The sequence below is a fragment of the Meles meles genome, chromosome 16 (assembly GCF_922984935.1).
Source record: "Meles meles chromosome 16, mMelMel3.1 paternal haplotype, whole genome shotgun sequence".
NCBI classification, from domain to species: Eukaryota; Metazoa; Chordata; class Mammalia; order Carnivora; family Mustelidae; genus Meles; species Meles meles.
The window spans coordinates 53,217,646-53,240,767 of NC_060081.1; the positions used below are offsets into that span (position 1 = coordinate 53,217,646).

At 56.1% G+C, this 23,122-nt stretch overlaps 1 protein-coding gene across 1 annotated transcript; it reads left to right on the plus strand.

Annotated features, from left to right (window-relative positions):
• Positions 1-1,576: 1,576 nt before the first annotated feature.
• On the plus strand, positions 1,577-22,672 carry SIGLEC1 (sialic acid binding Ig like lectin 1). Its single transcript, XM_045981774.1, is given in 23 exon segments — positions 1,577-1,675; positions 6,799-6,873; positions 7,116-7,475; positions 7,758-8,054; positions 9,175-9,441; positions 9,759-10,013; positions 11,754-12,053; positions 12,710-12,967; positions 13,711-13,728; positions 13,731-14,030; positions 14,294-14,548; positions 14,753-15,055; positions 15,661-15,921; positions 16,062-16,373; positions 16,859-17,110; positions 17,413-17,682; positions 17,776-18,027; positions 18,344-18,646; positions 19,427-19,687; positions 20,380-20,682; positions 20,953-21,055; positions 21,442-21,511; positions 22,221-22,672. Coding segments are annotated over 22 exon segments (5,157 nt in total). The 5' UTR covers positions 1,577-1,675; positions 6,799-6,824; the 3' UTR covers positions 22,329-22,672.
• Positions 22,673-23,122: the final 450 nt, after the last annotated feature.

Here is a 23,122-nt window from a genome sequence, read left to right on the forward strand (position 1 = left end):
GTTCTTTTGAACAGTTTCAGGGTTGCATCAAAACAAGAAGAAGACACACAAATTTCCCATATGCCTCTTACCCCCACCACATGCATAGCTTCCCCCCATTATCAACATCCCCTGCCAATTTGTTGTCACTGATGAACCTGCATTGACACATCCTAATCACCTGAAGTTCACAGTTCATGTTCGGGTTCACTCAGTTCTGTACAGTCAGTGGATTTGGGCAGGTGTTTAAGGACATGCGTACATCGTGGTACCATACAGAACAGTTTCACTGCCCTAAAAAATCCCCTGTGCTCCACCTAGTCATATTTCCCTCCCCACTAACCTCTGGTAACAACGACCTTTTTACTGTCTTCCTAGTTTGGCCTTATCCAGAATGTCATATAGTTGGAATCAGCTGCACAGACCTCAAGCTGAACCAGCAAGTCTCATTTTGGGGCTGGAGGGGGAAACAATGGAAGAACCTATTGTGTTTTGATCAAAAGAGGAAATGACTCAAGGTTAGGAGAGATACGGGGGGGCTGCAAAGAGGCCAGAGTAAGTGACAGAGCCCTCATTTTTGTGGGGCTTTAGGATTTCAGGGCAGAATGTCAGGAGACAGTTGCTTTGGGCCACTGTGACCTAGGATCCTGGTTTCATCCTGATTCAGGGTTTCATGTCCTATTTGATCTGTACCTGTGGGTTTGCCCCCAGGGTCCAGGGGGACCTGATCTGTCATGATTGGGCTCTCCATCACCATAAATAAGTAGGGACTGAGTTGAATTAAGTTTGAGCTGTGAAATGAGAATTGTGTTGTCACTTGTAGCCACCATTGCTTGGAACAATGAACACCCTTCTCCATATACTGTGTGTCTGGCACATAGTAGGGCATCAATGTAGTGGGCTCCAATAAAAAAAAAAGCCATTACTAGCCATGGCAGAGGGTTTCTTTTTCTGCCTCAGCGGGGGTTGGGGGATGCTGAAATCACATGTGGGTATAGTGGGGGTGTAGGAGAGACAGTGTGGAAGAGAGGGGGAACCAGAGACACCCTTCCAGCCTAAGGAGTATCCTGGAGGTTGAGGGCCCTGTGTCTTCCATGACTCGGGCCTGCTTCTTGGAGGGGTGGGGGGAGGATTCTCAGAGTGTTCTGGTAGCATTGGGATACTGAGAGGTTCCCAAAGGGCTTGGAGAAGCAATACTTGCATCGGGGTGCTCTGTAAGGCTCCCTCACCCCAGACTGGGCTTGTCTCCTTCTCAGGTGTCAGGAGGACCATGGGTAGAAAGTTCCCTTCCTCTTCTATTGGACTCCCTCAAAAGGCCAGTGGCCGCAAAGAAGAGGAGAATGAACATGGGCAGTAAACAGGACCCCCCCCCCCAATTTCATTTTGTCTGAGAGTACACCCATTGTGGCCCCAGATCCCACTTCTGCTTGCTCAAGTCCTTAAGGGCCTTCCTGGGGCCCTTCCCCTGCCTGGGAGGACTTTCCTGTCTTGGTATTACGCAAGGCCTCCAGCTGCCTCCCTGACCAGCCTCCAGGCTGAGGCTTTGGGAAAAGAGGAAGCAGCCTCAGAGCCTGGATCTCCTCTCTTGGGGTGGCAGAGCCCTGGGAAGCCACCAGCACGACGAGCATCTGGCTCTCGTTCCTGTTCTTCTTCCTGTGGCTCACCAGCCTTGCAGCCTCTTCCCCCTGCGGAGCAGGTACCCCCCATCTCCGGAGCGCCAGAGGAGGGCTGGGAGAGGGGCTGGGCTGAGATTTGCTGGGGGGCATTGGGGGTGGGTGCTGGGCCCCAGACCAACTCAAGCCCTAATCAAGGCTGCAGGCATTACCTGAACCCCAAATCTTCCCCAACCCATATCCCGGTCCCAGTCCTCACACCTGTCAGCCCTCCCTCACCCTCAGCGACAACCCCAAACGTTTCCTTCTTCTCCATACAGCCTCAACCTTGACCTTCATCCTCTCCCGATCCATCACTCTCCCCTCCACATCCACCCAATTCCATCCCACACTGCAGCCGAAATTCATCTTCATGCCCGCCCTGGGGCCACCCACCACTCATCTTGGCCTCACAGGAGCCCAGTCCCACTCACTGCCCTCATCACTGCTTTTTCCTCCCAGCAGGACCCCCAGCACTCCCTAGCACAGCCTGGGGAGCAGGTGCTTGGGCCGGATTGAAAAATGAGATGTGAAATCTCTACTGCCCATTTCAAAGCCAGGCGACTTCATTTATGGGCTATAGGGCTTTTCAAGCAAAACGTTTGGCTTATGTTTGGGGCTTCTACTCTTATGGAGATCATATACTCTAGAGTCACCCTCCTGTACCCTGATTTCTTATCTGTGGGGAAGGGCACTCCAGATGGCTGTATCCCCTCATTTCCCTCCTTCTGCAGCTTGATAGGGAAGTTGAGAGGGGAGCCCTGGTACTAGGAAACAGAAACTGAACCCTACATAGCTGTCTGTAGTGAAACTGCGTCTGCCCTTCCTTCCCCAGGCCAGACTAGGCTCTGGGCTTAGAGGTCAGGGTTCAGCCAGCCCTCCCCACTTATCATGGGACACTTGGTCTCACATAGACTCTACCCACCCGCCCACTTGCTCTTGAACAGGCAGCAGCAGACTCGGGCACCTTCCAGGCCACCCCAGCCCCACCCTGATGCAACATACACCAATTCTGAGAGTGGGGATCAAAGCCCATGTTCAGAGCACCCAAGACTTGAAGCTACAAAGATGAATCTCACCCTGAGCTTTCTGAGGTCTGGGGAACAATCTTCTCCCAGACAGTCTTTGCTTAAGGAAGAGGTTGTTTCAGACTTGCGGGGCTCTGGTCCCCCAGGACACCCACCCCCTTTCCCAGGACTGGCCATCACTCCTTTACCACCAGGGGGCGCAGGGCACACACCAGTACCCCCGGCTCCATCCAAGCCCTAGGAGCACCTACCCCCTAGCCCTGAGGTTTCCAAATAGGGACAAGGGTCTTCCTTTCTGGGGTCTGTCTTGCCCCTTCTTTTCCCAGGAAAGTTCTCTAGGACAAGGATGGTCTTTGGGGTGAAACAGTTTGAGTCAATGAATTGGACTCCGGAGGGACTTACCTCTTGGGTGTTGGGGCTGGGCTAAGTGTAGGTGACACCTACATGATGTGATTTGGGGTGGTTCTAGAAGGGGTCCTCTTGCGTGTTTCAATAATCTCTGCTCTGTTCTGGGGTCAGTAGGTCTAAAATCCCTCCTACAGGAGGGATTTCCTCCTGTAGTTTCAGCATTGTCCCTTCCATGGCCCCAAATGGGAAGAGCAGGGGCTCTGGGGTCGTCATGCCACCCTCTCCCTCATGTCCTTTCTGTAGCAGAGCTGACCTTGTTACCCACCCGCCCCAAACATGCCCTGAGCTGCCTTTCAGCCCAGCATCTAGGCCCTAGCTCCAGCCTGGGCCAGCATGAGCCTCTGCTGTAGTTCCTCCATCCTCCCGGGAGAGGAGCAGGCCTGGAGCCATCCAAAGAACTGGGGATGAGCCACTGGGCCTCAGCAAATGACCAGCACTGTCTGCTGGGTTCCCTGAGGAACAGTGCTCTTCCTAGCCTTCCCATGCCTTCACCTTTGCCCCGATCCCTGCAAAGACAGTCCTTCCCCCTTCACACTTGGCCAAGTACTGTCATCCTGATGGACAATTCAGGTCGCATTCAGGCCCTGGGTGTCTGCTCAGCCCCTCCCCGGGAGTGCACCCTGGTAGCCGCCAGAATCAGCTGGGCCCCACCCTGCGACTGATGGGCTGGGGGCTGGGAGATGTTATGAGTTTCCTGTCCCCACTCCCAGCCTCCTCAGGCTCACCCCCTCACTCTGCCAAGTCAGCGTTTAGGACCAGGGAGGATTGCGAAGTTGGCAACATGGGTTTTTGTTTGTTTGTTGTTGTTTTAAAGGTTTTTTTTTTTAATTTGAGGGAGAGAGCACATGAGTGGTGGGGAGGGGCAGAGGGAGAGGGAGAAGCGGGCTTCCTGCTGAGCAGGGAGTCTAAGGTGGGGCTCAATCCTAGGATCCTGATATCACGACCTGAGCGGAAGGCAGATGCTTCACTGACTGAGCCACCCAGGTGCCCTAGCAACATGGGTTTTTGTATGCATGTTGTAAAATACACTTAACATAAAACTTACTGTTTTAACCATTTTTTAAGTGTTCAGTTTAGCAGCATTAAATACATTCATGTTATTGTGTAACCATAACTACTGTCAATTTCCAGGAATTTCTCATCATCCAAAAGAGGGACTCTGCTCTCATTACACATGAACTCTCCACTCACTCCTCCATGCCCCTTCCTTGCCCCTGTAACCTTTACTCTGCTTTCTGTGTCTTTGAACTTGCATACTCTAGGTACCTCATATAAGTAGAATTATGCAATATTTGCCCTTATGCATATGGCTGGTTTCACTTAGAATAATGGTTTCAGGGTTCGCCCTTGTCACACGTGTCGGAATTTCGATCCTTCTTATGGCTGAATAATATTCTTTGTATGGATGGACCACCTCTCTTCATCCATTCATCTGTGATGGGCACTTGGGTTGTTTCCACATTTTGGCTTTTGTGACTAACGCTACTATGAACACAAGTGTTTAAGTATCTGTTTGAGTCCCTGTTTTAAAATCTTTTGGTTGAGGGGCACCTGGGTGGCTCAGTGGGTTAAAGCCTCTGCCTTCAGCTCAGGTCCTGATCCCAGTGTCCTGGGATGGAGCCCCGCATCAGACTCTCTGCTCGGCAGGGAACCTGATCCCTCCTCTCTCTCTCTCTGCCTGCCTCTCAGCCTACTTGTGATCTGTCTGTCAAATAAATAAATTTAAAAAAATCTTTAAAAAAAATATTTTGGTTGATACCTAGAAGCAGAATTGCTGGATGCTACGGTAATCTATGCCTGACTTTTTTTTTTTTAAGATTTTTTTAAATTTATTTATCAGAGAGAGAAAGAGCACAAGCAAGGGGAGCAGCAGGCAGAGGGAGAAGCAGGCTCCCCCCGATGTGGAGGAGCAAGGAGCCTGATGTGGGGCTCCATCCCAGGACCATGAGCTGAGCCAAAGGCAGATGCTTAACCAACTGAGCCACGTATGCACCCCTATGTCTGACTTTTGAGGGACCCCCAAACTATTTTCCACGGGGACTGTGCCATTTTGCATTCCCACCAGAAGCAGTGCATGGGGCTTCCCATTTCTCCACGTCCTCATCAACATTTATTATTTCCTGGTTTTGTTTGTTAATAGCCATTCTGATGGGTATGAAGTGGTAGCTGATTGTGGGTTTAATTTGCATTTCCCAAATGATTCATGATGTTGAACATCTTTTTATGAGCTTTTTGGCCACGTATATATCATCTCCGGAGAAGCATGTATTGAAGTTCTTACCCCATTTTTTGAATTTGGGTTGTTTGGGGTTTTTTGTTTGCTTGTTACTGTTCTTGTTGGGTTGTAGGAGTTCCTTACATATTCTAGATATCAACCCCTTATCAGATAGATGATTTGCAGATATTTTCTCCCATTCTCTGGGAGAATTTCACTCTCTTGATAGTGTCCTTCGATGTGTACAAAAGTTTTAAGTTTTGATCAAGTCCAGTTTATCTATTTTTTCTTTTGTTGTTTTTGCTTCTGGTGTCATGCTTGAGAAGCCTGATCCCAGGTCGTGGAGATTTTCACCCATGTTTTCTTCTCACAGCTTTCTAGTTTTGGCTATATGTGTTTCTGGCATCTCTTGCCCTCAGATTCTTATCTGTGGCACCCCCTTAGAGCCTCATCTCCAGCAGGGCCCCCCAATGGCAGAGAGCCCACCTTCTTGTACATGGTAAACAGTAGGCATTTAACTCATGTCTGTGGGATATGTGTTGTGTGGGGCTTGTGTCCCCTGCCCAGACTTGCCCTGCCACCCACTCCAGACGCCCAAGGACCACACCCCTCTCTGGCTCGCTACTGCAAGGCCTGGGGGCTCTGCTCTGCTTCAGGGTGCATGTCTTCAGTCGCAGCTCCTGAGAAATGGGGGTCGCAAGCTGCCAAGAACAAGGCAAGGACAGAGATGGCTGTGGGGTGGCTCCAGGGACCCCACGGGGGAAGTTCCGGCTAGAAGCCACCTTCAAGCTGCACCTTGAAGACTGAATAAGGTTTCAGGAGGCAAAGATCATTTGTGGTGGGGACAGAGCTGGTCAGCTGGAGAGCCCACGTGTAGATGGGACTTGGCCACAGACTGTGTGTGTGGCCAGCAGGGAATGGGGGCAGAACTGGGAGTAGGAACCCTGAGGACCTTTCAGGGATGTAATAAGTAGCTCTCAAAGGCAGCACTTTGGTCAGTGCTCAGTCAAGCCCCATTAGGGCCTACAGCTGGTAAGGCTGATGGTAAGGAGACAAGTTTCAAGCCATCATTCTTGCTGGGTGCCTTGGAGTGAGTCCCTGGGCCTCTCTGGGCTCCAGTTCCTGTTGGGCTGGGTGGTGGGGAAGAGGTGGGGAAGTGGGAGGAAAGAGAAACAGATGTTCATCTGCTCTGGAGGAGTGTCCTTGAGGGGCTGGGAAAGCAGAACTTGGGGTGGGGCTGAGGGACACACAGAGGGCTTTCTGGGGCACAACACCAAGTGAAGGTATTCCTGGGTGTGGTCCGCGCCAGGAACGTGGGATCCCGGCTCCCTGCTGCTGGCTGTGCTAGGAGTCCTTGGCCGCCCGGCCCTCTCACTGGGGGGTTGGGGGGGCAGCAGCAGAGCACGTGGGGACCGAGGGCTGGACTCTCAGCAAACTCTGAGGCTGAGGTGCCCTGAGGTGCCCTAGGAGGCCCTTGTGTACCCAACCAGCACACAGGGTATGTATTGCCTCTTAGGCACCAGAACCAGCGTGAAGCCTGCTATGGACTCCCTGTTCCAGCTTCTCCAGCTGTTCTCATCAATCACAACAGGTAAGCTGTGCTGGTCTGGCCCGGCTCGCAGGGCCTGGCCCCGGGCAGACCGCACTGGGCCCGGTCACAGGTTTGTCTGCTGAGGTTGAAGGAGGGCTCAGGGAGGCAGTGGCTGGGAGGGCCCCCCCGCCAAGGGGCTGCTCAAGGGGTGCCCGGCTGGGGGCTCATCTGGGGATAGGTCTGAGGGCTCTGCATGATACCAGGTCTTCGTCCCTCTCCTCTCTGTCTCGCCCCACCCTCAGGCCTGTCCTCATGGGGTGTCTCTAGTCCCCAGGATGTGAAGGGCGTGAGGGGGTCCTGCCTCATCATCCCCTGCGTCTTCAGCTTCCCAGCTGAAGTGGAAGTGACCCAAGGCATCACGACCATCTGGTACTACGACTATGCGGGCCAGCGGCAGGTGGTAAGCCACTCAGAGAACCCCGAGCTGGTGGAGGCCCGCTTTCGTAACCGTGCCCAGTTCTTGGGGCGCACAGAACACAAGATGTGCAGCCTGCTGCTGAAGGACCTGCGGCCTGAGGATTCAGGCTCCTACAACTTCCGTTTTGAGATCAGTGAAGGCAACCGCTGGTCAGATGTCAAAGGCACTGTGGTCACTGTGACAGGTGAGGGGCAGGGTGAGCTGGCTATGGCCTGGAAGTGTGTCCCAAGCTGCTCCTGGCCCCATTGACTCGTAGTCCCAATCCTCAGTCTAAGCCCATCCCCAACCTCTCCCAGCCCGGCATCTCCTTTGCATTCACCCTAAGTGGGGTGGGGGTCGAAAGTAGTCTTTCCTTCCTCTTGAAGGATCCTGCCCAGGTCCCGCCCGCCCCTCAGCTGGGCTTTCTAGGGCAGGAGGCCTCCTATATGGTGAAGGGGAGTCCTGAGCCTCTAGTCTTTGTCTTCAGAGACACCTGAGAAGCCCTCCATTTCCTCGCTGGCGGAGCTCCATGAGGGCATGGAGGCCTACTTCAACTGCTCTACTCCCTACGTGTGCCCGGAGGAGCACATCAGCCTGCAGTGGGAAGGCCAGGACCCCGAGCGCTCGGTCACCTCCAACCTCCAGGATCTCAGGCCCACAGGCATCAGCCACCTGGAGACCCTCCACATGGCCCTGTCATGGCAGGACCACGGCCGGACCCTGCACTGCGAAGTCTCGGTGGCCGAGCAAAAGGCTCGGGGCGAGATTCACCTCCAAGTGAAATGTGAGCGTGCTGGGGCCCCATCCTTGGGACTGAGCGCACATCTACGGCTCCCCGGAGGAAACCAGTCTCTTCTGCAGCCTGTAGAAACAGAGCCCTCGCCCCTGAGGCAGAGCCAGGTGCACTTGGACCTCTAGGCTCAGCCAGGGGGAGAGACGCCGCCGCAAAACCCTAAGAGCCACACTGAATGGCTCCCTTGTACCTCGCGTCCCTGAGGTCAGATTGGGCAGAGAAGGGGAGACACAAAGAGCCAGAGAATTGGGGGCTGGGGAGGTAGGCCCCGGGGATTTAACCCAGCTCTGCAGGCTGCTGTGGCGGGGGGGTGGAGGAGGGTTCACCCTTTTCTTGCCTAAGGCTACTCAACAAAGAGGAGGTGGGAGGAAGCCTGAGTTTCTACTTGATTACGCAACTTCCCATCATGGTAAAACATGGCAGCCTATTCTAGAACAAGTGCTGTTCACAGGCATCATCAGGCTGACTGGGTCCACCACTAGCTGAGCAAACTGGGCAAGTTACTTGACCCTTGGGGCCTCCATGTCTACCTCTGTGAAGGAGAGGTGTTGGTCTCAAGGAACTGTTATGGAACTTGAAGGGGAGGGCTTAGCACATACTGAGCACTCTAAGATATTAGCTTCTGCTATATTCATATTTCCCTAGATCAAGCATTTGAAAATAGTAGCTTTTATAAGCCTATTGACATAGCCAGAGGCTTTGGAACAAGATTTCTAGAAATGCAGATGTGCTGTGTGGTTGGCTCCTTCCTTCCAAATGGGTTAACTATCCTCAGAGCTCATTTGCCTCTGCCCTTGGCCCCCTTCAGGAAGAGTTTGATTCCTTGCCAACAGCTACCAAAAGCCACCTAAGCAGGAAAAATGACACTCATGACCACCAGATAGAAGAGGGGGTGATGGTCAGTGTCACTCGGCAGAAAGCCATAGAAGGCAGTGCAGGCTGGACGCTAGGCCTGCATTATTAGGCCCTCGGTGGAGAAGGAAGGGGTCAGGACCTCCTCCCGAGGTGGGGGCGGTGGCTGGCTGGACTTCCTGAAAGAAGAGAGAAGTGGCACCACTGTCTTCCCTGGGCGCTTCCTCTGACGCCCCCCCCCCCAACTTATGCCTTGCAGATGCCCCCAGGGGCGTGGAGATCCTTCTCAGCCCCTCAGGGCGGAACATCCTTCCAGGTGATCTGGTCATACTCACCTGCCGGGTGAACAGCAGCTACCCCGAAGTTAGTTCTGTGCGCTGGATCAAGGACGGGACACCACTCCAGGTCGAGGGTCGTATGCTGAGGTTGTCCCAGGCAACCTGGGACGATGCTGGTGTCTACATCTGCGAAGCTGGGAATGGCGTGGGCTCTTTGGGCTCGGCCCCCATCAGGGTCCACATCTTCAGTGAGTCCTGGGGAAGCCCGGGTCTTGACTAGAGGGTGGGGCAGGGTCCCAAATAGACCACTGTTGCTCAAGGGAGCTAGGCCAAAGCATCTTCTGGGACACGGGTGTGGAGTCCTAGCCCTGCCCCAGATAGATGACAAACCTCCCCAGCAGGGTGGGCGGTTGCAAGCATCCCAATAAACAGGACAAAGAGATGCGGTGCCCATCCAGAAGGGGCCTGGTACTGAGCGTGCAGGGATTCAGGTTGATTGGCTACAACCCCATGATGCTGGAAGATGGCTGGGTGTCCCCCAGCGTGCTCTCTGCTGTCCCCACAGTGGCGGAGGTCCAGGTGAGCCCGGCAGGCCCCATCCTAGAGAACCAGACGGTGACACTGACCTGCAACACGCCCCAAGTAGCCCCCAGTGAGCTGCGTTACAACTGGTATAAGAACCACATCCTGCTGGAGGATGCCCACAGCCACACACTGCGGCTGCCCTTGGCCTCCAGGGCCGACACCGGCTTCTACGTCTGCGAGGTGCAGAACGCTTACGGCAGAGAGCGCTCGGGCCCCGTCAGCGTGGTGGTCAGCCGTAAGTAGCCAGGGTAGAGCTGGGGATGGGGGCCCACACAAGAGGGTGAGGGATGGGCCTGGTCAGCTCTGAGCTCACATCCCAACTCTGCAACTCTGGACAAGCTTTCACTTCCCTGGGCCTGGGTGTCCTCCTGTTTTAGACGACTATTCATTTTGAATGAGTTAGGCTTACAGAAAGTTGCAAGAAGAATACAAAGAATTACCATACACCTTTAACTTAGATTCTCCATTTATTAACAGTGTGGTACATTTGTTCTCTGTCTTTATTAATTTTATTTTTTAAGAGTGGGAGAGAGCACGCATGCGTGGTGCGGAGAGGGGCAGAGGGAGACAGGGAGAGAGGATCTTAAGCAGGCTCCACATCCAGTGTGTGAGCGTTCGCGGGCCTTGGTCTCACCACTTGAGAGACCAAGTCTCTCAAGTCTCATGACGTGAGCTGAAATCAAGAGTTGGATGCTTAACCGACTGAGCCACCTAATAGATTTTATTTTTAACAATAGTTTTTAAATTTACAAAAATATTGAGCGTATAGTACAGGGATCCCATGTATCTTTCCTGGCACAGTTTCCCCTATCACATCCTGGATTAATGTTGTATTTGTTACAATTACTTAACTAACACGGATACATTATTTTTTTGTAATATTTTATTTATTTGACAGAAATCACAACTAGGCAGAGAGGCAGGCAGAGAGAGAGGAAGAAGCAGGCTCCCTGCTGAGCAGAGAGCCCAATGTGGGGCTTGATCCCAGGACCCTGGGATCATGACCTGAGCCGAAGGCAGAGGCTTTAACCCACTGAGCCACCCAGGCGCCCCACACTGATACATTATTAACTGAAGTCTATAGTTTACAGTAAGGTTCACTCTTTGTGTTGTACATTACAGGTTTTGAATAATATCATGTACTCATCTTATAGTATCATACAGAATAGTTTCATTGACATCAACATTCCCTGTTCTCCTTTTATTTATCTGTTGAATGCCTGGCAACCACAGGCAAAAAAAATGTTGCCTTTTCCAGAATGTCAAATAGTTGGAAACATACAGAAGGTAGTCCCTCTCTCTCCCTCTCTTTTTAAAGATTTTATTTATTCATTTGAGAGAGAGAGAGCAAGCACGCATGCACAAGCAGGGGGAAGGGCAGGGTGAGAGGGAGAAGCAGACTCCCCCACTGAGCAGGGAGCCCGATATGGGACTTGATCCCAGGACCCTGGGATCATGACCTGAGTGAAGGCAGATGCTTAACAGATGGAACCACCCAGGCGCCCCTTTCCTTGCCTTTCTTGACATTGAGACTTGAAGAGTACAGGCCAGTTGTGTGGGTGTCCCTGTTTGTGTTTGTGTGGTTTGTGTAGACTGAGCCCGCACCCCCAGGAAGCAGCAGTGAGGGTGTGACGCTGGGTCCGTCCTGCTGTGTCGCGTCAGGGGGCATGTGATGAGAGTCTGTCCCATTGCTGGTAGTTCCTCACCCTGGCCCCTCGGTTGAGGTGCTACCTGCTGCCGCCTGGCAGTTTTCCCATCTTCACAGTGGGCCCCCGACCCCCACTCACAGAGTCACCACAGCTGTTGAGTGGGAAGACAAAGTGACTGGCTCCACTCAGGCACAAGTGTACCCGACCGGTCCTCAGGAGCTCTGGGGTTGCTCCCTTCTCGGGGTATTGCAGGGTCATAACCTATAAAGGGGGATCCGGGATTGCCCCCGTCTGAGGGTGACTGGCACCCTCTCATCTCCATGCAGACCCACCTCTTGCCCCGGACCTAACCGCCTTCCTGGAGACACGGGAGGGGCTGCTGGGTATCCTCCACTGCTCTGTGATCAGCGAGCCTCTGGCCACCCTGACGCTGTCCCACAATGGCCTCATCCTGGCCTCCACCCCGGGGGAGGGAGACCACAGCTCACGCTTCAGCGTCTTCTCCACCCCCAACTCCCTGAACCTGGAGATCCGAGACCTGGGGCAGGATGACACTGGGGAGTACACGTGCTCAGCCACCAACCCCCTGGGGAAGTCATCGTCCACCTTGAACTTCCAGACCAAAGGTAAGACAGGCACGGGGAGGGGAGCTGGTGAAGGGACACCGAGGAGGAGACCTGTTCTGGTCTTTGTCCCAGGAGTCCAGGGGACTTAGCTGAGGGGACAAACAAGCTGGTTGGTTTAAAAAAAAAATCACATCAAAGATCTGGGCTATAACCACCTGGGAGTTTCCGGAAGTCAAGGCAAAGGGGAAACATGGCAGGTTGCATTATTCCTTTTGTACACATTTTGACGCTGAACTTGAAGGGCCCTTCATATCCATTTGTTTTTTTAATTATCAAACGTCTGGGGCGGGCTCTGCTAGGAGTCCGAGGCAGGAGGAAAAATAGAAAAGCACGGTCGTCCACACCTTCATGCATGCATCGTCATTGCCTCCTTCTGAGGCTGTGGACGACAGAGCTAATCAATTGCACCAGGTTTTTGATGGAAGCCTGGGCTCTGGCTCACAATCCTTCTCGATCAAGCTGCAGCCATAGATTAGAACTGGCATTCAAGGACAAACTCTCCTGATATCAAGATGTTCATGGAGCTGATGCCACGGAGTCCAGACCTACCTACAGTCATGTGGGGAGAGGAGAACCTGGAGGTCTTCCTGTAGCCGGTGGCATGGGTGCAGCCGGATGCAGGAGACCTGAGCCTTCCTCACTCCCTCTTCTGCCAGTGGCCCACCTCCTCATCAGCCCCACAGCAGAGGTGGTAGAAGGCCAAGGAGTGACCCTGAGCTGCAGGAGTGGTCTGAGCCCATCACCTGACATCCGCTTCTCCTGGTACCAGAATGGAGCCCTGCTTCTCGAAGGTTCCAGTAGCAGCCTTCACCTCTCTGCGGCCTCCAGCACCGATGCTGGCTCTTACTACTGTCAGGCCAACGATGGCCACAGGGCCAGTGGACCCTCCTCACCTGCCATCCTCACTGTGCTCTGTAAGTCTTCCCACCAGCCCCTGCCTGCTTGGGGAGGGTCAGCCCACAGGAGCCCGCCAGCCACCTCCACCTCCTTCAGGCCCACCTGCCACTGCTCCACCCCGGGGTCTAGATCAGGAAGGCAGCCACAGGCCTGGGCACCAGAGAGCTGTCTGCCCAGGGCTGAAATGTGGGGAACAAGCCTGGGGCTTGCTCTGCCTCCCCATATCCTGTCCCTCAACCCCAGCCTCTTTAGGGCCCTCTACTTCTAGCCTCAAAGGCAATTGTACCCTGTCCAAATTTTGTTCTGAGCTGGACCCTAGGACACCATAATTCCATATATGTGCACACACGCATCGGCTGAGCTCTCACAAGCACCCATAGCTTTGACAGCAGAACCTCTCAGGCACAGGGACTGTGGCCTATCAAGGAGGGATGCTTCATATTAGCCTGAGGGGCCAATCAGAACCACACGATGTGATGCTAGTCCATACGACACCCTTGTCCAAGTTAGAAAATGACATTCCTTCCTCTGGGAAGACTCAGTACAGCACTAGAGCACAGCTGAGCAGGAGGGCCATGGGCCGAATTCCTCCTACTTGGTTTGGTTGTCTTTGTGCAGTGAACAACCTACACAGCTGTTCATGGCAATTCTGAGCACATGCCTTTGTTTGGTGTGTTGTGGGAACCTAGCCAGCTTTGAGTGGACCTGGAGAACCTTGTGGAGGCCACGAGATGAACGCCTATGCTCTTCCTCCCTACAGATGCTCCACGACAGCCCACATCACTGCCCAGCTGGACCCCGATGCTGCAGGGGTTGGGGAGAGACGTCAAGGGCTCCTCTTGTGCCGTGTGGACAGCAACCCTCCAGCCCAGCTGCGGCTGCTCCACAGGGACCATGTCGTGGCCTCTTCCCTGCCATTGGGCTGTGGGGGCTGTTCCCAGCGCCTAAAGGTCACCAGAGCCCCCAACCTGCTGCGTGTGGAGATTGGTGACCCAGTGCTGGAGGATGAGGGTGTGTACCTGTGTGAGGCCAGCAATGCCCTGGGCAATGCCTCTGCTTCTGCAAACTTCGATGCCCAGGGTGAGTCAGTGCAGGGAATGGGTGGCTTAGGGTCAGGGGCTGGTACGCTGGATGTTCCAACTCTCTCTGCCATCCAAGGCGGGTCTGTTGGGTGAAACCACCTCTGTTCAGACATGGGAGCTCCCTTTTCTCCCCTACCCCATGGGCACGCCAGGGAGGGGTCTCCTTCCTGCCTTCTCCATGCTGGGAGGCTGGGTCCCCCCCAGGGGAGAGGCAGTCAAGGGGAGGCCTGTCTCAGGTGGCCTGTGCTGCTCGCCCTCTAGCCAGCATCGTGGTCATCACCCCATCCCACACGCTGCTGGAGGGCACCGGAGCCAACCTGACCTGCAGCGTGAGCCGGGAAGCCGGCGGCCCTGCCAACTTCTCCTGGTTCCGGAACGGGGCGCTGTGGGCCCAGGGCCCCCTGGAAACCATGACGTTGCTGCCTGTGGCCAGAACGGACGCTGGCCTCTATGCCTGCCGCATCCTCGCCGAGGCCGGGGCCCAGCTCTCTACCCCGGTGCTCCTGAGCGTGCTCTGTGGGTGACGGGCAAGGGCAGGGTTGCGTGCTCGGAGGGTGAGGGGGTGCACAGTGCGGGGGAACGGTCGTGGGGGGCAGAGCATGGCTTGGGCGTGGGCAAGGGCAGGCCTGGACTGCGTGTGCGGAGGGAGGGGCACAGAGGGTGGCAGGTGCGCTGTGGTGAGCAGGACATGGCATGGCCTGAGCTCCTTCCTGTCTGCAGATCCCCCAGACCCTCCAAAGCTGTCAGCCCTCCTGGACGTGGGCCAGGGCCACGTGGCTGTGTTCGTCTGCACTGTGGACAGTCATCCCGTGGCCCAGCTGGCCCTCTTCCACGGGGAGGACCTCCTGGCCACCAGCCTGGGGCCCTTGCTCCCGCTCCGTGGCCGCCTCCAGGTCAAAGCCGCAGCCAACTCCCTGCAGCTGGAGGTCCGAGACTTGAGCCTTGGGGACTCTGGAAGCTATCGCTGCGAGGCCACCAATGTCCTCGGATCCACCAATACCTCCCTCTTCTTTCAAGTCCGAGGTGAGTGTCCAGTTCCTAGGGCCCACGTGCCCTGGGGACTGCTCTGGCCAGGCTTTGGGCTGTGTCATGTGGATTTGGGGTAGAAACATGAGCTTTTTCAGTGACGGTTAGGGGAGTTTCTAGCCAGCCAGCAGGCCTCCCTTGGTCTCCAGCTGGATACCTTTCCCTGGAATCACTTGGGTCATCCATGCTGGGTCCAGCTCACTCTTGGGACAACGGCCCTTGGCATGACCTCAACCCCTCAGATTTCAGTGTTCTGTGGGGTCAAGCCAGCATCTGTCCAGAGCTAACTTGTGCAGGCGCTGCACCTGCCACGGGGTTGGAGGTCCCATAAGCTGGGCCTTCTGGTAGGTGAGATATGACCAACAGAGTGAAACTAACTCCAGGCAGTGGGTGGTAAAGGCCGGGACAGACCAGGGCAGGGGAGTTGGGAGCAGGACAGGGGGAGGAATGGAGCTGAAGTGGGGCCTTTGCTGGTGGTCTTGTAGGGGGCCTGTGGTTCCAGGACATAGGATTGGGGTCCCCGTGTGGACATACACATAGTTCCAGGCTGGGGGAGAGGGCATGGGGGAGGGTCCTCACCTGTCCTTGGTTTCCCCCCACAGGAGCCTGGGTCCAGGTGTCTCCATCACCTGAGCTCCAGGAGGGCCAGGCCGTGGTCTTGAGCTGCCAGGTGCCTGCAGGGGTCCAGGACGGGACCGCATACCTCTGGTATCAGGATGGCCAGCCCCTCCCAGAGTCAAACACAGCCACGCTCCGCTTCACGGCCATTACTCTGAGCCAAGCTGGGGCCTACCATTGCCAAGCGCAGGCCCCAGGCTCAGCCACCACGAGCCTGGCCGCACCCGTCAGCCTTCATGTATCCTGTAAGCTTTCATCCTGTCCATGTTTCTTGGGGGGTGAGGGACACAAGGGACAGATGGAGGAGGGGCTGGGCAAGCCCTGCCTCCATGCGAGAGTGCTAGAGAAGGGACGGGGGGCCCTGACCATTCCCCACCTCCTGTAGACGCCCCTCGCCAGACCACACTCACCACCCTGATGGACACGGGCCCTGGACGACTGGGCCTCCTCCTGTGCCGCGTGAACAGTGACCCTCCAGCCCACCTACGACTGTTCCACGGGGACAACCTCGTGGCCTCTACCCTACAGGGTGTGGGGGAGCTGGCCAGCCGCTCTCCCCGGCTGCAGGTGGCTGTCGCTCCCAACACACTACGCCTGGAGATCCACAGAGCGGTGCTGGAGGATGAGGGCGTCTACACCTGCCAGGCCAACAACACACTGGGCCAGGCCTCAGCCTCTGCCCTCTTCGATGCCCAGGGTCAGTGTGAGGGCGTGAGTGTGTGCATGGGGGGCTCCTTTAAGAGAAGAGAGGAGGCTGGAGAAGGTTCTGGAAGCCTGAGGGACAGGCAGGTGGGCTGAACATAAGGACAGCCTCTATTCTCAGTCTCCTTTAAGGACAAATGACTCCAGACTTGGCTTTCACGGAAGAGCCTTTTTTAGAAACAGATGTTTGCCTGGATGTCCAGTGGACAAATCAGAAAAGGGAGGGCGGGGTGTTCAAGGAGAAAACACCACAGCCCAGGCAGGCTTGTGTTCTTCCATGTGCCTATCAGGGTCAGGGAGGGCTTAGGGCACCCTGGGGCCCTGCAGAACCCTGGTTGGGATCACCCGAGAGATGGTGAGCTGTTTCCCGTGTTCAGTCTTGAGCCCCCTGTACATGTTTCTCTTCCTCACGGAGACAAGAGGCTGGCTTCACACAGCTTCACAGTCTAACCCGTGTCCCCGGCCCTCTTCCCTCCCCAGCTGTGAGTGTGCAGGTGCAGCCTAGGGCCGTTGTGCAAGAGGGGCAGCTGGTGAACCTGACCTGCCTTGTGTGGACCGCGAACCTCACCCAGCTCACCTACACGTGGTACCAGGATGGGCAGCAGCGCCCAGGTGCCCATTCCATCCTTCTGCCCAATGTCACAGTCACGGACGCTGCCTCCTACCGCTGTGGTGTGGCGACTCCTGGCCAGGCACCTCACCTCTCCAGACCTGTCACTCTGGATGTCCTCTGTGAGTTTGGTTGGATGCGGGGTGGGACGAAAAAGAATGACGGCAGCCCACAGGGATCAAGGGCACAGCCAGAGCCCCACAGATGTCTGACGCAGGAACCCAGACCCCATCAATCTGAAGAAGCCCAGGAGCGTTGAGTCAGGGTCGGGGGTGGGGGTAGCTTCTTCCTGGGCACAGGAGCCTCAGTTGGGCAACTGGGGGCCCTTGGGATGGAGAGGCAGGGCCCTCCTTCTTTGAAATGCTGCCTGTCACCTGGCCTCCTGGGTGTGGTCTCTGAACTGTTTCCTTTGGTGTCCCTATAGACGCTCCCCGCAGCCTGCGTCTGACCTACCTTCTGGAAAGCCGGGGCGGCCGGCTGGCTCAGGTACTGTGTACCGTGGATAGCCGCCCGCCCGCCCGGCTAGCCCTCAGCCACGCTGGCCATCTCCTGATGTCTTCGAGCGCAGCCTCTGTCCCCAACACTCTGCGCCTGGAGTTGTGGGAGCCCGGACCCAGCGATGAGGGACTCTACAGCTGCTCCGCCCACAGTCCTCTGGGCCAGGCCAATGCCTCCCTGGAGTTGCGGCTAGAGGGTGAGGCAGGGCTGGGGGCGGAGCCCAGCGGGGGGAGAGGGACCAGCTGTGGTCTTTGGCTGGGCCTTGCTGACCCTGGTCTCCCTGGTCCAGGTGTGCAGGTGACCCTGGCTCCATCTGCCGCTGTGCCCGAGGGAACCCCCGTCACAGCGTCCTGTGAAGACCCCGCCGCCCGCCCGCCCGTTCTCTATGCCTGGTACCACAACAGCCATTGGCTGCAGGAGGGACCAGCTGCCGCCCTCTCGATCCCAGCGGCCACACGCGCTCATGCGGGGGCCTACTCCTGCCAGGTCCAGGACGCCCAGGGCACCCGCAGCTCCCGGCCCACAGCCCTGCAAGTCCACTGTGAGCCAGGGCCCTTGGCTGGGGGTGCCAAGGCTGAGAGCAGGCAGAGGGCACTTCTGGGCCTTCATGGGGGAGGATGCAGGACTGTAGCAGATCTTGGAAGGGGCACTTGGGAAAGGAAGAACATTGGTGATGAGAAAAGAGACCCTAGAATCCTGTGAACCCCACCTGGGGGACTCTGCCCAGGAAGTGTCACTTTGAGGAAGTGACCTTTCATCCAGAGGCTTCAGCCTCACCAATGCCAGGTGGGTGGGCCATGGATGGTCCAGGGTTTCCAAACAAGGCCTCCTCCAACTCTGTGCTGTCGTGCTCCCAGATGCCCCTCGGGATGTCGTCCTGTCGTCCTTTCGGGATTCCAGAGTCAGCTCCATGGCCGTGTTGCAGTGTACGGTGGACAGCGAGCCTCCTGCTGCGCTGGCCCTGTCCCGCGACGGCAAGGTGCTGGCTACCAGCCCGGGGGTTCACGGCTTGGCATCCGGGACAGGCTCTGTGCAGGCGGCCCGAAATGCCCTGCGACTGCAGGTGCGAGACATACCCTCCGGTGACAAGAACACTTACATGTGCACAGCCCACAACTTCCTGGGCTCAATCAGCACCACAGGGCAGCTGCAGGGGGAAGGTGAGTGGGCCAAGGGGGAGGAGAAGGGCTCAGGCACAGCGGGGCCTTGTGTATACGAGGGGCGGGCTGACCAGAATGGCTAGCTAGAGCCCTGCCTCATCTGATGGAGGAGGAACCGCTCTCCCTGGAGGCCGTTGCCCAGCCTGAGGGGAAGAAGCAGCCTTGCCCTTGCAGAACTCTGCAAAGGAGAGCTGCAGCCATGTGGAGGGCCCCTCGGAGGCAGGGGAGACAGAGCCCCGTCCTCGCAGAACCCAATCTGGGGTGGAAGCACAGACCTGCTCTGGGGAAGCCTGGGGTGGGAAGAGAGACCCAACCCTACCTTTAGGGGGCTCAGTGTGAGGGATGAGGTGGAGCCCCACGTTTGGGGAGTCCCATCTCTGAGCAAGACACAGCCTCATCCATCAGAAAGCCTGGTTTGTAGAGACAAACCACTCTGTCCCAGAGGTCCCCAGTGCAAGAGATCTCAGTCTTTTTTTCTTTTTTTAAGATTTTTATTCATTTATTTGAAAGAGAGAGAGAGAAGCAGGCTTCCCGCTGAGCAGGGAGCCCGATGCAGGGCTCGATCCCAGGACCCCAGGATCATGAGCTGAGCCAAAGGCAGGTGCTTAACCGACTGAGCCACCCAGGTGCCCCAAGAGATCTCAGTCTTTTGAGAGGGCCACAATCTTACCTCTGTTGGCCCCAAATCAGAACAGATGTTCCCATAATGCACCGAGGTCTCTCCGATGCCCAGATCTCACCCACAGGCTCCCTGACCTCCTCCTGGTCCTTGGCCTGCAGGGGTGCGTGTGGTGGCCGAGCCGGGGCTGGACGTGGCTGAGGGGGCACCACTGAACCTGAGCTGTCGCCTCCCTGGTGGTCCCGGACCCACGGGCAACTCCACCTTCGCTTGGTTCTGGAATGGCCAGCGACTACATGTGGAGCCTGTGCCCACCCTTGCCTTCGCCCACGTGGCCCGCACCCAAGCCGGGGCATACCACTGCTGGGCTGAGCTCCCCAGTGGGGCCACCACCTCTGCTCCAGTCATGCTCCGGGTGCTGTGTGAGTACGACCCCCCACCCCCTGTCCACATCTCACCTGCCTGCCTCGGGTCCTCCTCCTCTTCTGTCTGCAAAGAGCAAAGACTTTGCAGGGGTGGAGTCCTGTGTTGGAGGACTCCGGCTGCCTGCGTGTGTGACCTTGTACATCCCTGCCTGGCTTTTCTCATGTGCAAAGTATCAGCCCCGTCACCCAGTGAGGAGCCAGGGGATACTGTGTGCAGAGTGCCTGGGTCCCCGCTCCATCCCTCATCCAGTCGTGGCTGCAGTCACGAGCCCTCTGAAATACGAGCTTCAGATGACAAATGTTGTGTTTGCTCCTGATGCTGGGGGTCAGAAATTCAGGCCGAGCGGAGCTGGGCAGGGCTTCGGCTGGTCTCTGTCATTGTCTCGTAGCTAGCTGGTTGAGGATGGCTGCATCCTCATGGCTGGCAGCTGGGGCTGGCCTGACCTTCCTCCAGGGTTGTGTTTGCAGGAGGCCAGAAGCTGTGAGGCCCCTTGAGGTCTAGCCCTGAAGCCACATAATATCACTTCTGCTTTCTAGTGGTCAGAGCAAGGCACAGATCAAGGAGAGGGGCAAGGGGCTCTACCCTGTCATGTGGCGAGCTGAAGAGTCATCTTGCGGGGGGGGGGGGGGGGAGGGGAGGAATTGGCACTGGTGTTCCACAACTGTCACGCCCCTCTGTGTTCCCACAGACCCTCCTGAGATGCCCTCCATGACCGTCTTCGTGGAGCCTGAGGGCGGCCTCCGGGGCATTCTGGACTGCCGAGTGGACAGCGAGCCCCTAGCCAGTCTGAGTCTCCACCTCGGCAGGAGGCTGGTGGCCTCCAGCCAGCCTGGCGGGGCTCCCACCGAGCCCCACATCCGCATCACAGCCACCGCCAACGCCCTGAGGGTGGACATGGAGGAGCTGAGGCCCAGCGACCAGGGGGAATACGTGTGCTCTGCCTCCAATGCCCTGGGCTCCGCGTCCGCTTCTACCTACTTCGGAACCAGAGGTGGGGGGGGGGGAGCGTCTCTCTCCCAGGCCCCTCTGTAGGAAGGCCCAGCTCTCGGGTCCAAAGGCTTCCTTCTGAGGTCTTCCCTGAATCCCCTCTGCTGTGATCAGTTTGTCTAACTAGTCTAGACCAGTTACTTAATGCTCGGTTGCAAGGGAAAGCTTCTGAGATAAAGTGAGAGCTAGAATGGTTTTCATCTCGGGGGAGTCCCCTTGGGAGGGAGCCCTGGGGGCCTGGAGCCATCACCTGAGCCTCACCCTTGCATTCCAGCCTTGCACCGTCTGAGTCTGTTCCAGAAGCTACTCTGGGTCCTGGGGCTGCTGCTGGGCCTCCTCTTCCTGTTGTTGGGCCTGGGGGCCTTCTATACCTGGAGGTGGGTTCAGGGCTGGGGGGTGGCTGGCGTTACCTCGTCATCCCCCACTTCCCCTCAACATTCCCTCATGTCTCTCTTATCAGACACACGGGCTCTGTACTTTCTAACCTGTCCCTCTTCTTCCCACTGCTCCAAATTTGGGAACTGCTTCTAGAATCATCTTTCAATCCCTCTTGCTATAGTTTTCTTTCTTCATCTGGAGCTCATCTGTGTAAAGAAAGGGCTGGGAGGGAAGGAAGAAAGATAAGGTCCCCCACTCCCCCAATGTTCCCACTGCTCTGTTCCGTGAGCTGTCTGCGGCTAAGTAAGCACTTGGGGTCAGGGGAGGAAATGGGGGTCAGCAGGGGAAGTGAAGAGACCCTCTGAGTCCACTGTTGCTGTTGCAGGAAACAATTTTGTAAGCGGAGCATGGGTGAGAATTTGGTGGAGATGACTTCTCAGAAGCAGACCACGCAGGTATCCATCTGTCATGTGGGTCCAGGCAGACACGACGCCTGGCTAACCCACTGGGCAGGGCTGGCGCACAGAGACAGCTCTCGTATGTAGGATGGGCCCTGGGATTAGGGGGAGACTGGGGAGAGAATACAGAGAACCAGGGACCTCCGGAAAGACAGGGAAGCCCCATTTTGAATGGGGCACACAACAGTCACGTGTTTGCTTGCCAGGCACGATGGGCATACTGTAGGCCAGCGTGACTGGCGAATTCTCTGTGAGAGCTGCTGGTAAGGTGACTGGGGCATACATTCTGACATAACAGCTTCTCCTCGACTTTCAAGATGCATCTTGGAACACAGAACCCCACCTGGGTTCTCTCTTCCCTATTCCACAGTCTGCCTATCCCCTGGGCAGGGGTGAAGGTCTGTTTTCCCTTCCCGGTGATGTGTCCCCTTCTGCAGATCATCTGGTTTTGCTGGGGGGTGGGGGGGGCTCACAGCCTCATTGCCAGCCAAGCACATGCTCCCCAGTCCCCTGGGGACACTCACCTGAGGCTTGAGGTCTGGGGAACTGCTCTCCAGAGTTAGAGGGCATGGGATGACCACTCCCAGAGCCCTCCTTGTCACCAGGATTTTCTCTGCGGGAAGCTCACTGATCCTGATGCAGCCACAGGTGGGCCCTAGTCCTGTGCTCTGCCCCTGAGCTGATCTGTGGCACTGTCCACCCTCAGGAGGAGGAGGTCACCAGAAACTGTGATGACCTGGGCCTCGTGAACAAGGCAGCACTGAGTCCGGACTCCCTCTGTGAAAACAGCTCTACAGCATCTGACTTTCTATGACCCGGATCCAAATCTCTTGCCAAGAAAAATGGGTGCGGAGAAGTAGAGGTGAACCTTAATCTATCTACCCCGGAGGGTGCTGGCCCTGGGGGACTCTGAGGATAAACAAGTGCCCATGTTGTCTACATGTCTTTTCCTTTTCTCCGGATCTCATCTCTCCCTTTATCTTCCAATGGACGGCCCCTCACATCTTTTCCCTCCAAGCCCACCCTGGACTTTTTGGATGGATTAGAAAAGAAGAGGAGCTTCCTACATCCTCCCAGGCTGACCAGAGCACTCTACAGGAGCTGGACTAGAAGTTAGGCCGCACTAACAAGAGACCAAATACAGTAACTTCAACATGAGGGCATGTTCGTTCTCTCTCCCGTACTAATCTGGATATGCTATGGTAGTTTAAGATGTCAGAATTCGGGATCATTCTATCTTCTTTTACTCCATCCCTGAAATGGTACCTTTGACTGTGAGGTTCATGGTGGCCCCACTGTGTTCACATTCCCTCCAGCAAAAAGAGGAATTTGAAGGCACACCCATTCCCACTGTGGACAGAAGTTGCACGTCATTTTCATTCATCCCTGTTGGCTGGAGTTGAGTCATGCAGCCACCCCAAGCTGCAAGAGATTCTGAGAAATATAGTTTTTTTCTGTTTCCCAACCACAGACTCATCCCCGAGACTTCTGACATTGGTGAGAATGCTGCCAGCAGGCCACGTTTGCAGTGCCCATCTACTGAAGGCCAGGACGTGTCCCTGGTCATTCTGTTCATGGGCTTCCCAGAAGAGGGAGTCCCTCTCACAC